This window comes from Gossypium hirsutum, chromosome D10 (assembly GCF_007990345.1).
Source record: "Gossypium hirsutum isolate 1008001.06 chromosome D10, Gossypium_hirsutum_v2.1, whole genome shotgun sequence".
Lineage (NCBI taxonomy): Eukaryota > Viridiplantae > Streptophyta > Magnoliopsida > Malvales > Malvaceae > Gossypium > Gossypium hirsutum.
This window is the reverse complement of record NC_053446.1, coordinates 65066470-65078891: the sequence shown is the minus strand read 5'-3', so window position 1 is coordinate 65078891 and position 12422 is coordinate 65066470. Positions and strand designations below refer to the sequence as shown.

Genomic DNA, 12422 nt, shown 5'->3' with positions numbered 1-12422 from the left:
ATTTATTCATTTATACTCATCCTTCTTCCTATATAAAAAACACCCCATTAACTCACAAAAACCATAGAGAATTTGGTTTCTTTTAGCTTACAGCTTCCATTGTTTTTCAGTAGTGAAGAGCTAAAAAAGAAGGGAAATCAATGGAGGGGAAAGAAGAAGATGTTAGATTGGGAGCCAACAAGTTCCCAGAGAGGCAACCTATTGGGACAGCAGCTCAGTCCCAAGATGATAAGGATTACACTGAGCCACCACCAGCACCCTTGTTTGAGCCTAGTGAGTTGACCTCATGGTCTTTTTACCGAGCCGGAATCGCTGAGTTCGTTGCTACTTTCCTTTTCTTGTATATCTCGGTATTGACTGTGATGGGAGTTGTTAAGGACAAAACCAAGTGTACAACTGTTGGGATTCAAGGGATTGCTTGGGCTTTTGGTGGTATGATCTTTGCACTTGTTTACTGCACTGCTGGTATCTCAGGTAACTATATGATCTTCTTTATCCCTTGTTTGTTTCTCCAGAAAATGATAGAAAAGTTTAGTATTGATGAGTTATGGTGGTGTTGTAGGTGGTCATATCAATCCAGCGGTGACATTTGGGCTGTTCTTGGGTAGGAAATTGTCGTTGACAAGGGCAATATACTACATGGTGATGCAGTGCTTGGGAGCCATATGTGGGGCTGGTGTAGTTAAAGGGTTCATGGGGAAGACAAGGTATGGTGCTTTGGGTGGTGGAGCTAACTCTGTGAATCATGGCTACACCAAGGGAGATGGGCTTGGTGCTGAAATTGTTGGCACCTTTGTGCTTGTTTACACTGTGTTCTCAGCCACTGATGCCAAGCGCAGTGCCAGAGACTCTCACGTCCCTGTAAGTTCAATTTTCTTCAATGGAATCATTCGATTGTCTAAACCATATATGAGATTTTTAACCATAACCATGTGTTTGGTAGATTCTGGCACCATTGCCAATTGGGTTCGCAGTGTTCTTGGTGCACTTAGCCACCATCCCAATCACAGGAACCGGTATTAACCCAGCTCGTAGTCTTGGTGCAGCCATCATTTTCAACAAGGACAAGGGCTGGGATGACCATGTAAGCCCCAATTCTTTCACCGTGATCACTATTATTTTTTTTCTAACTATGAATGATATACTTATCTACTTCGGGTCATGTTTTGCTGCAGTGGATTTTCTGGGTGGGTCCATTCATAGGAGCAGCACTAGCAGCACTCTACCACGTTGTTGTGATCAGAGCCATTCCTTTCAAGTCAAACTGATCAAAATCAACGGTCCATATGATCATATGATCTCAACAAAATGAAAAATTTCACCCATGCACCCTTTCAGTTTGTGTATTTCCCAATTTATCCTTTTGTTTTTGCATGCCCTTTGTGATTTTGTATATGTAAGAATGTGTGTAATATATATTATTTACATCAATGGGGGGAGAGCCTTTGTGTCCTTTTTTTACTTGTTTTTTTTTTAAGCTAAAAAAAGGAGAGGGTGTTGATTGCAAATATTGGACCCATTTGTAATTTGCATGGCTATGATTTGTGAAAACAAATGTCATTTTCATAATAACACCGACCAATACCTACTTTCAATGGCTTTTTGTTGTAAATTATGCATTTGACTTGGCATGATTTGTGTGTTTCTTGTATTATATTTGCTGCACTGAGGTGTGATAATGATATAATTATATGGTAATAATTGAGATAAGGAAAGGGACTGCTTTGCTATATTTTTTATATAAAAATATTGTCACCATTTTCTTGGTTAAGATTGTTAATAGTCGTATCAATTTTATAAGTAAATCAAATCATTATATCAAATACATTTGTTCTTAAAAGTGATAATCACTTGAACAAACTGCATTTTTCACATAATTTTCATTTTTTTATTAATTTGGTATTTAAAATTTTAAAATATTATACAAATTGCTCCAAAACATTAACAGTATTATTTTTTTATGAGAGGCATAAATAATTAATGTGTGACCAATATGTGACAGATGATGTGAAATTTAATGGTAAAAATGATTACATTTGTTTGAAGTTTCTTTTGTTTAGCTAAAAACACACTCAAAATTTACTTTTCGTAGGGGTTAAGATTATTTTGATGGTTAATGACATAGACGCTCAAAATACATTTCATAGAGTCACCCCACCTAAGCATGTTGATACAAGAAAAATTATTAAGTAGGTCTTTCTTACCACGTCAACCATGTTCCCATCCAATTATTTAATGTCACATAAAAATATTTTTCGTTGGTACAATGTACTAGTGTACCTAAACCCCAATAGTAACTCGGCATGTGGTGTCTTGGAATTAAGGGAACTCATGTATAAAAGCTAAGGCCCCTAACTAGAGAGGCAAGCAACCTAACACTAAAAACCTATTTGCCAAAATCCTCACATCTGACTTGAAGGATGTGATTGGTTGGATGGAAAAATGGAAGGTTGGGAGGATGAAGTGGAAAAGTGAAAAGAAAATAAATTTTAAGTGTGCAAAGTGAGAGGAAAGAAAATAGAAAAGATGATCATTTTCCAAATTAGAAAAATGAAAGGAGAGAAAATAAGAAAGATGTGAATGTTAGTTCAAAATTATGCATTTTTCGAATCTTTTTTTTTTTCTAACTCTACCAAGCAACGGAAAGAATGAAATTTTTCCTACCAAGCACACCAATTGAAAGAAAATTTATGCTTTTCATCCTTTTAGCTTTCTACCACTTCAATTTTCCATCCTTCTAAGTTTCTTTTTACCCTACCAAGTAAAGCCTGAGCTAAATACATCCAACCACCATACGACTCTTCTGTCGATCCTGTGAACCGTTTTGAACCACTGTAGCCTCCTCTGTGCATAAACAAGTGTGATAATATTTCAATGGTAGTATGATACATATTATTTTTTTCAAGGAAATTTTATTTATAAATAAGAGTTCTTATTTCAAACATAACTGATAAAAAGTATTACATTGTTGAGACACTAAAATATGATATCAAATGTATAAATATATTCTCTTAAAATAAAATATAATTTTTGGAAGAAAAAAAACCATGTCTATAATTTTGGTCCAATCAATTTGATTAAAAATATATTAAAAATAAAAAATTCAATAAAAATAATAAATCCGATTCAATTTGGTTTTTAGCCGGTTCAACTAATCAGTACCGATTTCTGATTTAATGGGTTCTGTTGGGAAAGCTGCTGCCACTCGTTCCATGTCCTGTTATAACAAAATTGTTTCTCTACTTGAGTCATCGACTTAGGCTTTGAATAGGTTTTGTTTGTGTTGAGTTCAATCCATTTGAATATGACATATTTGACAAAACTAGAAGCATGGGTTGACTAGGGTGCTAAGACTCCCAACCCAACCACTTGAAATGATTAGATAAGTATGAAAGTTTTATTATTAAAATACTATTTTTTAGATAAATATTAGATTTATTCAAGAGAATTTCTAAACAGTTGGAAGATAGATTTATGAAGACTTTATGTGATAAATACTCAAGATAATTAATATGATAATTTTAGGTTATAAATAGGAGTTTAAAGCCTATCAAAATGTTGTTGATTGACCACTTGAAAAGGCCTATGAATAGTCTGTTTTGTACGCATATTTAGGAGTGTCATTGTTGATAGCTATGAATAAGCTCGTAAATTATGGGATAATTTCAGGTATTTGGGTGAGTGACTTGTGACAATTGAGACCGTAATTACTTTTTTGTGTAATGATAAATTGGACTTAAGCTAATAAGTAATCTGGACGATTATTGAATAAAATCATGCACTAGGCAATACTATACAAATGTAGGAGCATTGTGTCTGGATTGCGTTAACAAATATCAGTTGTGTCAATTTTTTTCTGCTCTTAATTTTTATACTGCCTATTTTCATTTTAATTATTTTTTTTAAGTTCAAAACCATTCTCCGAACCAATATTCCGATTACTTTCCAATTTGACCAATTGGTTTAATCGGTTCAAACATCCTTGGCCCTGGTATAATAATGGGGATATTTGCATGGCATTGTTCTCCCACATGAAATTAAATTTTCAAAAGAGTTGTGTGACAGCCATTGAATTGCTAAAGCTCAAAGGTGTTCCATATGTTGTTTAGCTTCTTGTGGTTGTCTTAAACTAGGGTTCATATTCTTCAAAAGAGAATATATATATATATTGGATTTCACTTAAATTGGAGCAATATATTACAAATTCTTACACACAAATACAAAGGAAACAAACAAAAGAAATATGGTGAAAATAAACAAACTGGAAGGGTGCATGAGTGGAATTTTTCATTTTGTTCAGATCATATGGACCGTTAATTTTGATCATTTTGATTTGAAAGGAATGGCTCTGATCACAACAACATGGTAGAGTGCTGCTAGTGCTGCTCCTATGAATGGACCCACCCAGAAAATCCACTGCAGCAAAACATGACCCAAAGTAGATAAGTATATCATTCATAGTTAGAAAAAATAATAGTGAAGATGGCGAAAGAATTGGGGCTTACATGGTCATCCCAGCCCTTGTCCTTGTTGAAAATGATGGCTGCACCGAGACTACGAGCTGGGTTAATACCGGTTCCAGTGATTGGGATGGTGGCTAAGTGCACCAAGAACACTGCGAACCCAATTGGCAATGGTGCCAGAATCTACCAAACACATGGTTATGGTTAAAAATCTCATATATGGTTTAGACAATCGAATGATTCAATTGAAGAAAATTGAACTTACAGGGACGTGAGAGTCTCTGGCACTGCGCTTGGCATCAGTGGCTGAGAACACAGTGTAAACAAGCACAAAGGTGCCAACAATTTCAGCACCAAGCCCATCTCCCTTGGTGTAGCCATGATTCACAGAGTTAGCTCCACCACCCAAAGCACCATACCTTGTCTTCCCCATGAACCCTTTAACCACACCAGCCCCACATATGGCTCCCAAGCACTGCATCACCATGTAGTATATTGCCCTTGTCAACGACAATTTCCTACCCAAGAACAGCCCAAATGTCACCGCTGGATTGATATGACCACCTACAACACCACCATAACTCATCAATACTAAACTTTTCTATCATTTTCCGGAGAAACAAACAAGGGATAAAGAAGATCTTATAGTTACCTGAGATACCAGCAGTGCAGTAAACAAGAGCAAAGATCATACCACCAAAAGCCCAAGCAATCCCTTGAATCCCAACAGTTGTACACTTGGTTTTGTCCTTAACAACTCCCATCACGGTCAACACCGAGATATACAAGAAAAGGAAAGTAGCAACGAACTCAGCGATTCCAGCTCGGTAAAAAGACCATGAGGTCAACTCACTAGGCTCAAACAAGGGTGCTGGTGGTGGCTCAGTGTAATCTTTATCATCTTGGGACTGAGCTGCTGTCCCAATAGGCTGCCTCTCTGAGAACTTGTTAGCTCCCAATCTAACATCTTCTTCTTTCCCTTCCATTGATTTCCCTTCTGTTTTTTGCTCTTTACTACTGAAAAACAATGGAACCTGTGAGCTAAAGAAACTAAATTCTCTATGGCTTTTATGAGTTAATGGGGTATGTGTTTTATATACTATGTTTGGATGAGTATAAATGAATAAATTATTTGTTAGAATTCAATATTTATATTTAAATATAATGAATTATGACCGACCAATCGTTTTTGGGAAAATGACATGAAATAAACACAATTGGAATAATTATTATTAGTGAAGGACAATGGTGGGGTGGCTGCTGGGAGACCTTAGTTGGCTTAATTTTGGCCACAAATTTTTAAGCTGACGATGATCCCAGCCACCGCCCCATTGCCAGAACGAAGGGAGTGTAAATGATTGGATTAATGTTTGTGTTTCAAAAATGGCGAAAGCTTAGTCAAAAATTGAATAACAGAATTCCAAGGTTTAATTCGATATAAATTTTTTGGAAGAAAGAATTTTTTAAGTAAAAATATAATATAAGTAAAATATAATAATAATTACAAGAACTGAGTAAGTAAATGTTGGAGTAATTTTTAAATTGGATTGATGGTTGAATTGATTTGATTATCAATTCATCGATTTAATTGGTTTCACTGGTTTAATTAAAAAAAATTTAAAATTTTTTTAAAAAATATTATTCACCCGATTCAACTATCGGTTCAATCGATTTATACTAATTTTCAATTTAAGCAATTCAAAACCACTTTTTAAACAGATCGGATTCAAACAAAACTACAAAATAGAATCAAATCATTATAAGTTTACTACACACAAACACACGAAGAACATTCAAACTAAAACTCACTGATGGGATAGGAGACTTACACATGCACAGTTATAGGTGATAGGGCCTCAGCTTTTCCAACAGTGAGAAGATTTCATTGATTTAATTTAATATAAATTGGTTTTATTTTATTAAGAAAATATTTGATAAATTGTGAGTGGAGTTTTTAGACTCCAAATGAAAAGTCGAGATGATAATAACTGTATTATAAATTAGAGTAAAATATTAAAAATACATATAAAATAAATAAGATACATGACAATTTTTTAAATCTATTTGTGAATTGAGTGTATCAAATATTAATCTTTATTTTATTAATAATATATTTTTTAGAGATTTTTTATTAATATTATACCTTACCCAAGACTAACACTTTCTTTAAAAAATCCAAATATTGAGATTATAGGGAAAATCTTGGCTTTATATGAGCCAATGATTTTCACCTAAAATTGGAAAAGGAAAAATGCAGAAAAGTGAGAATCTGTAATCCAGGCTACATTGTTTTTGGAAGATAATGATGGAGTAATTGGGAATTTATTTATAATTAATTTCCTTAACCTAATCTTGTTTGTTTAAATAATTTTTGTCATCTAATGACTAATGTAACAGATTAATCAAATTCAGAATCTTTCAGCTTTAATCATTATATATATATATATATAAAAGCTGGCAAAACCTTTAGATTAGACGCATCATTATTCTCATTTTATAGTTTATATTCAAGTTCTGTAATCAAGAGTGAAAAGAGAAAAGTTATATTCGTCTTACAACTTATATTTAAGGTTCATGATCATGGTAGAGAGAGGGGCTGGAAGGGCCCCGACCCTCCTAAAATATAAAATTTAATTTTTAATTTTTAAATTTTATATAATTTTAAGTTGATAAATAGTAAAATTACACTTTGCCCCCCAAAAAAGATAAATTTTAATTTAGTCCTTTTTAAATTGAAAAGATATGAACTATTAAAATAGTAAAATTACATTTTAGCCTTTATTCGTGATTGCCTTTTTCAACAATATTATTTTCAAAGTTTGAATCTGTATTTCTCTACTTAAAAGAGCAATATCCCTTACCATTACAACCAACACTTGTTGGTTTGAACACTTTAGTTTTGAAAATGCCTAACAAAATTAATATCATAAATCATAGTTTTTGAAAATCAATTCATATGTTTGAATATATATATATTTGAATTTTGAAAATATGTAAGAAAATTAATATCATAACTTTCAAATTCAATCCATATGTTTGAATACATGTATTTGAATTAATCAAATTCTAATATATGAAACTTTTTTAATAAAAAGAACATGGTATATTAAAAAAATTTAAAAACTATAAATCATAAATATATTCAAAATTTCTTAAAATTATAGAAAATAAAAATCATAAAAAATTTTAAAATAAACAAAATTTTCCAAAGTTTCAGAAAAACATAAAAATTACTAAGATTTTTTTAAAAGTTAAACATATGCTTCAAGTCCTTGTATTTTTTCTGGAATTGAAATGTAGTCTCTCTACTTTTATTTCGAGCAATTCAATCATTATTTAAGTCTATTTTTTGCACGATTAAAAATTTTAAGTTAAATTCACTGGTTTGACATTTTAGGATAAACAAAATATTCATTTGGTAGTCATGTAACAAAAAAATGATATTGTAAAGAATCTAAATTTAACATAAGAATTTTTAACGATGTTAACAATTAGAGTTGCATTTTATAATTTGAAAAGTGGAGGGACTAAATTTCAAATGTATAACTATATTGTCTTAAAAGAAAATATGATTTTTGAAAAAAAAAAGAATCATGTTCGCATTAATTATTATGTGTTAATGTAATGTCTACAATTGTGACATCATAATTGCAATTTGATACTATGGTTCCAACACAATAATAGGCGGAGCCATATTGCATGGTTCTTCGACATGAGTTTTGTTGAAAGAGAAAATATGGTAGAGGTAGATGTAGTGATTCACCCTATAGGCGGAGAGTTGCAAAGAAAGATGGTGAAGCTGGGTATAGAGGAAGGAAGAACTGATGAAAGGAAGGCTTGGAGAAGAGGAGGAGAGATAAGCTGGGAGCTTGAACCAAAAATGAGAAAGAGGTTCCCCATCATCGAGGAGTAAGAGGAGTATATGAATAGGTTGGCCCTCTTACCATGTGGCGTGTTCTAATTGGTCGGCTTGCCATTCAATGGTTCCTTGTTAGGTTAACAAGATGATCTGATGTTTTTAAGTTGCAAGGTGTGTGGATGATAAGTGATAGGTGGGTTGTGAGAGTAGTTAGGCTATCAGGGGTAGCTAACTTATGTACTCCTAACAACCTTGTGGAATAGTTCTATTGGCGAAGGATGAGGACATGGCGAACTAGGTCAGGCAACGGAGGTGGTGGTCTAATGGAGTTCAGTGCTATTCATCCTTTTGGCAAGGGAGTCAGTCGTGGAGAAGGAGGCCTTAACAAGGTATATGTAACAATTGTCCCTAGTCGAAAAAAATGTTGCAAAATGGCATTCCTTGATACATGAATTCCTGTAACGCAAATATTACTTACCCATTTTTTTTGGACATTTTCATCAATATAAGGTACAAATATTCATAATTTTCAAAATTTTAGATTTCAAACTTTGTAACAGATGACTTAAGTGCTAACTTGATGATTAAGCATGATCTAGGGAAGCACTATTTAAGACATTGCTTGAGTCGTGTGAATTTTTAGGATGATGATGAAATGTAGGACACAAGGCAATGCTTGTTTTGGTATTGCAATGGTTTCTTGAGAAATATGTGCACAATTGATGTGTTTAGCAATAGTTTTTTGAGAAATGTGCATGAAATTTATGTATGTGACAAATGAAGGTTAGTTAGGTTCTTTTGGAAATAAGGTAGCAATTTTACCTTATTGGTTCTTTGATGCGAGTTTATTTTCCACTTTCCTTCTTTGATTCTCTACTTTCTTTCTTCGTTTTCATGTTGGGAGTTTTTGAGATTCTTTTCTTCATAGAATGGTCAGCAATAATAGGTATAAGCATATTGTTAAGAAGAAAGGTAATAGGAAGAAGAGGTCAATTGACATATTTGTCAGTACTGACAATTTTGAGTGCACACAATGGAGGAGATGAGGGTGTTATTAAAATGTTCTGGTTTGCAATTGGACAAATACCAATACGAATTTTTTATTCCAACCAAGGAGAAAACTTTGAGTATGGTGTTCGTAAAGGGTAAAGGTAAGCTAGCCTTTTTATACCATTATACATGATTGAGGCTGGATTCCATCTTCCTTCCATTCCCTTTTTGTGAAGGTTTTGAGCTCTTATGGAATTGCATGAGGTAGTTAGTGGGGACCTTGTGGTAGGATCTTATAACATATTTCCTTTATTGTTAATGGTGAGGTGAATAACTTTTGGTGGGAGTGTTCTGGAAGATTTATATTGTGTCTCCCATTAATGGAATGTATTAGATAGGGTTTGTATTCTTCATGGCACACAAGGGTTGCCAGGTCATGTTGGATAACACTAAGAGCAACATGCATCTAATGAAGGAAAAGTATATTATGAGAAAAAGATTGTATGAAACTGTGATTCCACGTGATCCCTATCCCTTTCCAATAGAAGAATGACAAATTAGATTTTTCCTCCTAATTTTTAGCATTTTTAGTTGAATTTGAATTTTTTCAAAAGGAAAAATCTGATTTGTCATTCTCCTAGGAAAGGGATAGGGATGACGTGGAATCACAGTTTTATACAATCCCTTTCCGTATTTGTTAGTCCACCACTACTTTATTAGGAACTTTCATTTCCTTAAAAGGTGGATGTTACCATCAAGCGATATGTGTACAACGAACCCTACTCCACTCTCGAAAAATGCTTGTCAATGATACCTACGCCTTAAAAAAAGTTTTTTTATTAAAGGTTAAAAGGACAATTGCCCTTCATATATAAATTAATTTGGTGCTATTGTTTTGAAGAGAAGAGTTCTAACAAGTTTTGAAGAGTTGACTTATGTGCGGGCCTTCAAACAAGCGAAAGTTTTAATCATGTGGAGAAAGTTGGATGCATAGGGGCATTGATGTTGTTGGAAAGATTTTTCCAAGGTAGAAAAATAACTTGTAGATATGTTAGTCAAATATGTCCATTGCCCCTATCGAAAATGGGAGTGTAGGAGGAAGAAGGTGCCAATCTAAAAAAGGAAAAAGAAAGTTGGAACCTCTAGTTTGTAGAAGGAGAAGAGAGAGGTGTGTGAAAGCTTGAACCACAATACAAGAGGTCCCCTTGTTGAGGAGTAAAAGGAGTACATGAATAGGTTAGCCCCTTACACGTGGTGCATTCTGATTGGCCAACTCGATATTCAATTATTCCTAGCTATGTCAACAACATGACGTGCTATTACTAAGATATAAGGTATGTGGGTGACCAATGATAAGTGTCTTGTCAGAGTGGTTAGGTTGTTATGGTAGCTAACTTGCGTACTCATGGAGGAATAGTTCTTCTAGAGAAGGATGGATTCCTTGGTGAATTAGGTTAGGTACTGAAGGTGGTGGTCTATCAAAGTTCAATGTCGTGCATGCTTTTGGTGAGGGTGTTAGCCGTGGCGAAGGGAGTCCTTGCATGGGATATGTAACAAGTTTAAACTTCAAAAAAGAAAATTGTGGGTCAACCATTGAAGTTCAACCTCAAAGTTGTTCCATTTGTTGTTTGACTTCTCATGGTTGCCTTAAACTATCCTTCAAATTCTTTGAAAGAGAGCAAATTTATATTGGACTTTACTTAAATTGGAGCAATATATTACAGATTCTTACATCCAAATACAAAAGGCATGCAAACAAAAGAAAAATGGAAAAACAAACTGAAAGGGTGCATGAGTGGAACTTTCACTTTCTTGAAATCATATGATCATGACCATTGATAATGTGATCATTTTGATTTGAAAGGAATGGCTCTGATCACAACAACGTGGTAAAGTGCTGCTAGTGCTGCACCAATGAATGGACCCACCCAGAAAATCCACTGCAATCAAACCAGACCCAAAGTAGATAAGTATATTATTCATGATTAAAAATAATAATAGTGAAAAATGGTGAAACAATTGACTTACATGGTCATCCCATCCCTTGTCCTTGTTGAAAATGATGGCCGCACCAAGGCTACGAGCTGGGTTAATACCAGTTCCTGTGATTGGGATGGTGGCTAAGTGTACCAAGAACACTGCGAACCCAATTGGCAATGGTGCCAAAATCTACCAAACACATGGTCATGGTTAAAAATCTGGGTTTTTAATGGTTTAAACAATTCAATCATTCATTTGATGAAACTTACAGGGACGTGAGAGTCTCTGGCACTGCGCTTGGCATCAGTGGCTGAGAACACAGTGTAAACAAGAACAAAGGTACCAACAATTTCAGCACCAAGCCCATCTCCCTTGGTGTAGCCATGATTCACAGAGTTAGCTCCACCACCCAAAGCACCATACCTTGTCTTCCCCATGAACCCTTTAACCACACCAGCCCCACATATAGCTCCCAAGCACTGCATCACCATGTAGAATATTGCCCTTGTCAACGACAATTTCCTTGCCAAGAACAGCCCAAATGTCACCGCCGGATTGATATGACCACCTATAACATCACCATAACTCATCAATATATACTAAACTTTTCTATCATTTTCCTGAGAAACAAACAAGGGATAAAGAAGATCATATAGTTTACCTGAGATACCAGCAGTGCAGTAAACAAGGGCAAAGATCATACCACCAAAAGCCCAAGCAATCCCTTGAATCCCAACAGTTGTACACTTGGTTTTGTCCTTAACAACTCCCATCACGGTCAACACCGAGATGTACAAGAATAGGAAAGTAGCAACGAACTCAGCGATTCCAGCTCGGTAAAACGACCATGAAGTCAACTCACTAGGCTCAAAGAAGGGTGCTGGGGGTGGCTCAGTGTAATCCTTATCATCTTGGGACTGAGCTGCTGTCCCAATAGGTTGCCTTTCTGAGAACTTGTTAGCTCCCAGTCTAACATCTTCTTCTTTCCCTTCCATTTTCCCTTTTTTTTCTTGCTCTGATAAACAATGGAACTTGTAAGCCAAGGGAAGAAAACTCTACGGTTTTGGTGAGTTAATGGGGGTGTTTTTTATATCCCAACTCCCAAGTAGGATAAGTATAAATGAATAAAT

At 34.6% G+C, this 12422-nt stretch overlaps 3 protein-coding genes across 3 annotated transcripts; 1 reads left to right on the top strand and 2 right to left on the bottom strand.

Moving 5' to 3' along the window:
- On the top strand, positions 1-1595 carry LOC107934988 (probable aquaporin PIP-type 7a). Its single transcript, XM_016867512.2, has 4 exons — positions 1-474; positions 563-861; positions 944-1084; positions 1176-1595. Exons 1-4 carry the CDS (start codon positions 141-143, stop codon positions 1266-1268), a joined length of 867 nt encoding a protein of 288 aa, XP_016723001.1. The 5' UTR covers positions 1-140; the 3' UTR covers positions 1269-1595.
- A 2546-nt stretch (positions 1596-4141) lies between these two features.
- On the bottom strand, positions 4142-5582 carry LOC121202794 (probable aquaporin PIP-type 7a). Its single transcript, XM_041103638.1, has 4 exons — positions 5116-5582; positions 4729-5027; positions 4506-4646; positions 4142-4416 (listed from the first exon to the last, which is right to left on the bottom strand). Exons 1-4 carry the CDS (start codon positions 5447-5449, stop codon positions 4324-4326), a joined length of 867 nt encoding a protein of 288 aa, XP_040959572.1. The 5' UTR covers positions 5450-5582; the 3' UTR covers positions 4142-4323.
- A 5394-nt stretch (positions 5583-10976) lies between these two features.
- Positions 10977-12422, bottom strand: LOC121222589 (probable aquaporin PIP-type 7a). The gene is made up of 4 exons (XM_041103637.1): positions 11954-12422; positions 11562-11860; positions 11341-11481; positions 10977-11252 (listed from the first exon to the last, which is right to left on the bottom strand). Exons 1-4 carry the CDS (start codon positions 12285-12287, stop codon positions 11160-11162), a joined length of 867 nt encoding a protein of 288 aa, XP_040959571.1. The 5' UTR covers positions 12288-12422; the 3' UTR covers positions 10977-11159.

Excerpts from the sequence above, each read along its gene's own strand:
- LOC107934988 (XM_016867512.2), top strand. The coding sequence starts at position 141 with ATGGAGGGGAAAGAAGAAGATGTTAGATTGGGAGCCAACAAGTTCCCA. Across the intron at positions 862-943 it reads CCAGAGACTCTCACGTCCCT|ATTCTGGCACCATTGCCAAT; the intron begins GTAAGTTCAATT and ends TGTGTTTGGTAG. Across the intron at positions 1,085-1,175 it reads ACAAGGGCTGGGATGACCAT|TGGATTTTCTGGGTGGGTCC; the intron begins GTAAGCCCCAAT and ends GTTTTGCTGCAG.
- LOC121222589 (XM_041103637.1), bottom strand. The coding sequence starts at position 12,287 with ATGGAAGGGAAAGAAGAAGATGTTAGACTGGGAGCTAACAAGTTCTCA. Across the intron at positions 11,861-11,953 it reads CTGCACTGCTGGTATCTCAG|GTGGTCATATCAATCCGGCG; the intron begins GTAAACTATATG and ends GTGATGTTATAG. Across the intron at positions 11,253-11,340 it reads ACAAGGGATGGGATGACCAT|TGGATTTTCTGGGTGGGTCC; the intron begins GTAAGTCAATTG and ends GTTTGATTGCAG.
- LOC121202794 (XM_041103638.1), bottom strand. The coding sequence starts at position 5,449 with ATGGAAGGGAAAGAAGAAGATGTTAGATTGGGAGCTAACAAGTTCTCA. Across the intron at positions 4,647-4,728 it reads CCAGAGACTCTCACGTCCCT|ATTCTGGCACCATTGCCAAT; the intron begins GTAAGTTCAATT and ends TGTGTTTGGTAG. Across the intron at positions 4,417-4,505 it reads ACAAGGGCTGGGATGACCAT|TGGATTTTCTGGGTGGGTCC; the intron begins GTAAGCCCCAAT and ends GTTTTGCTGCAG.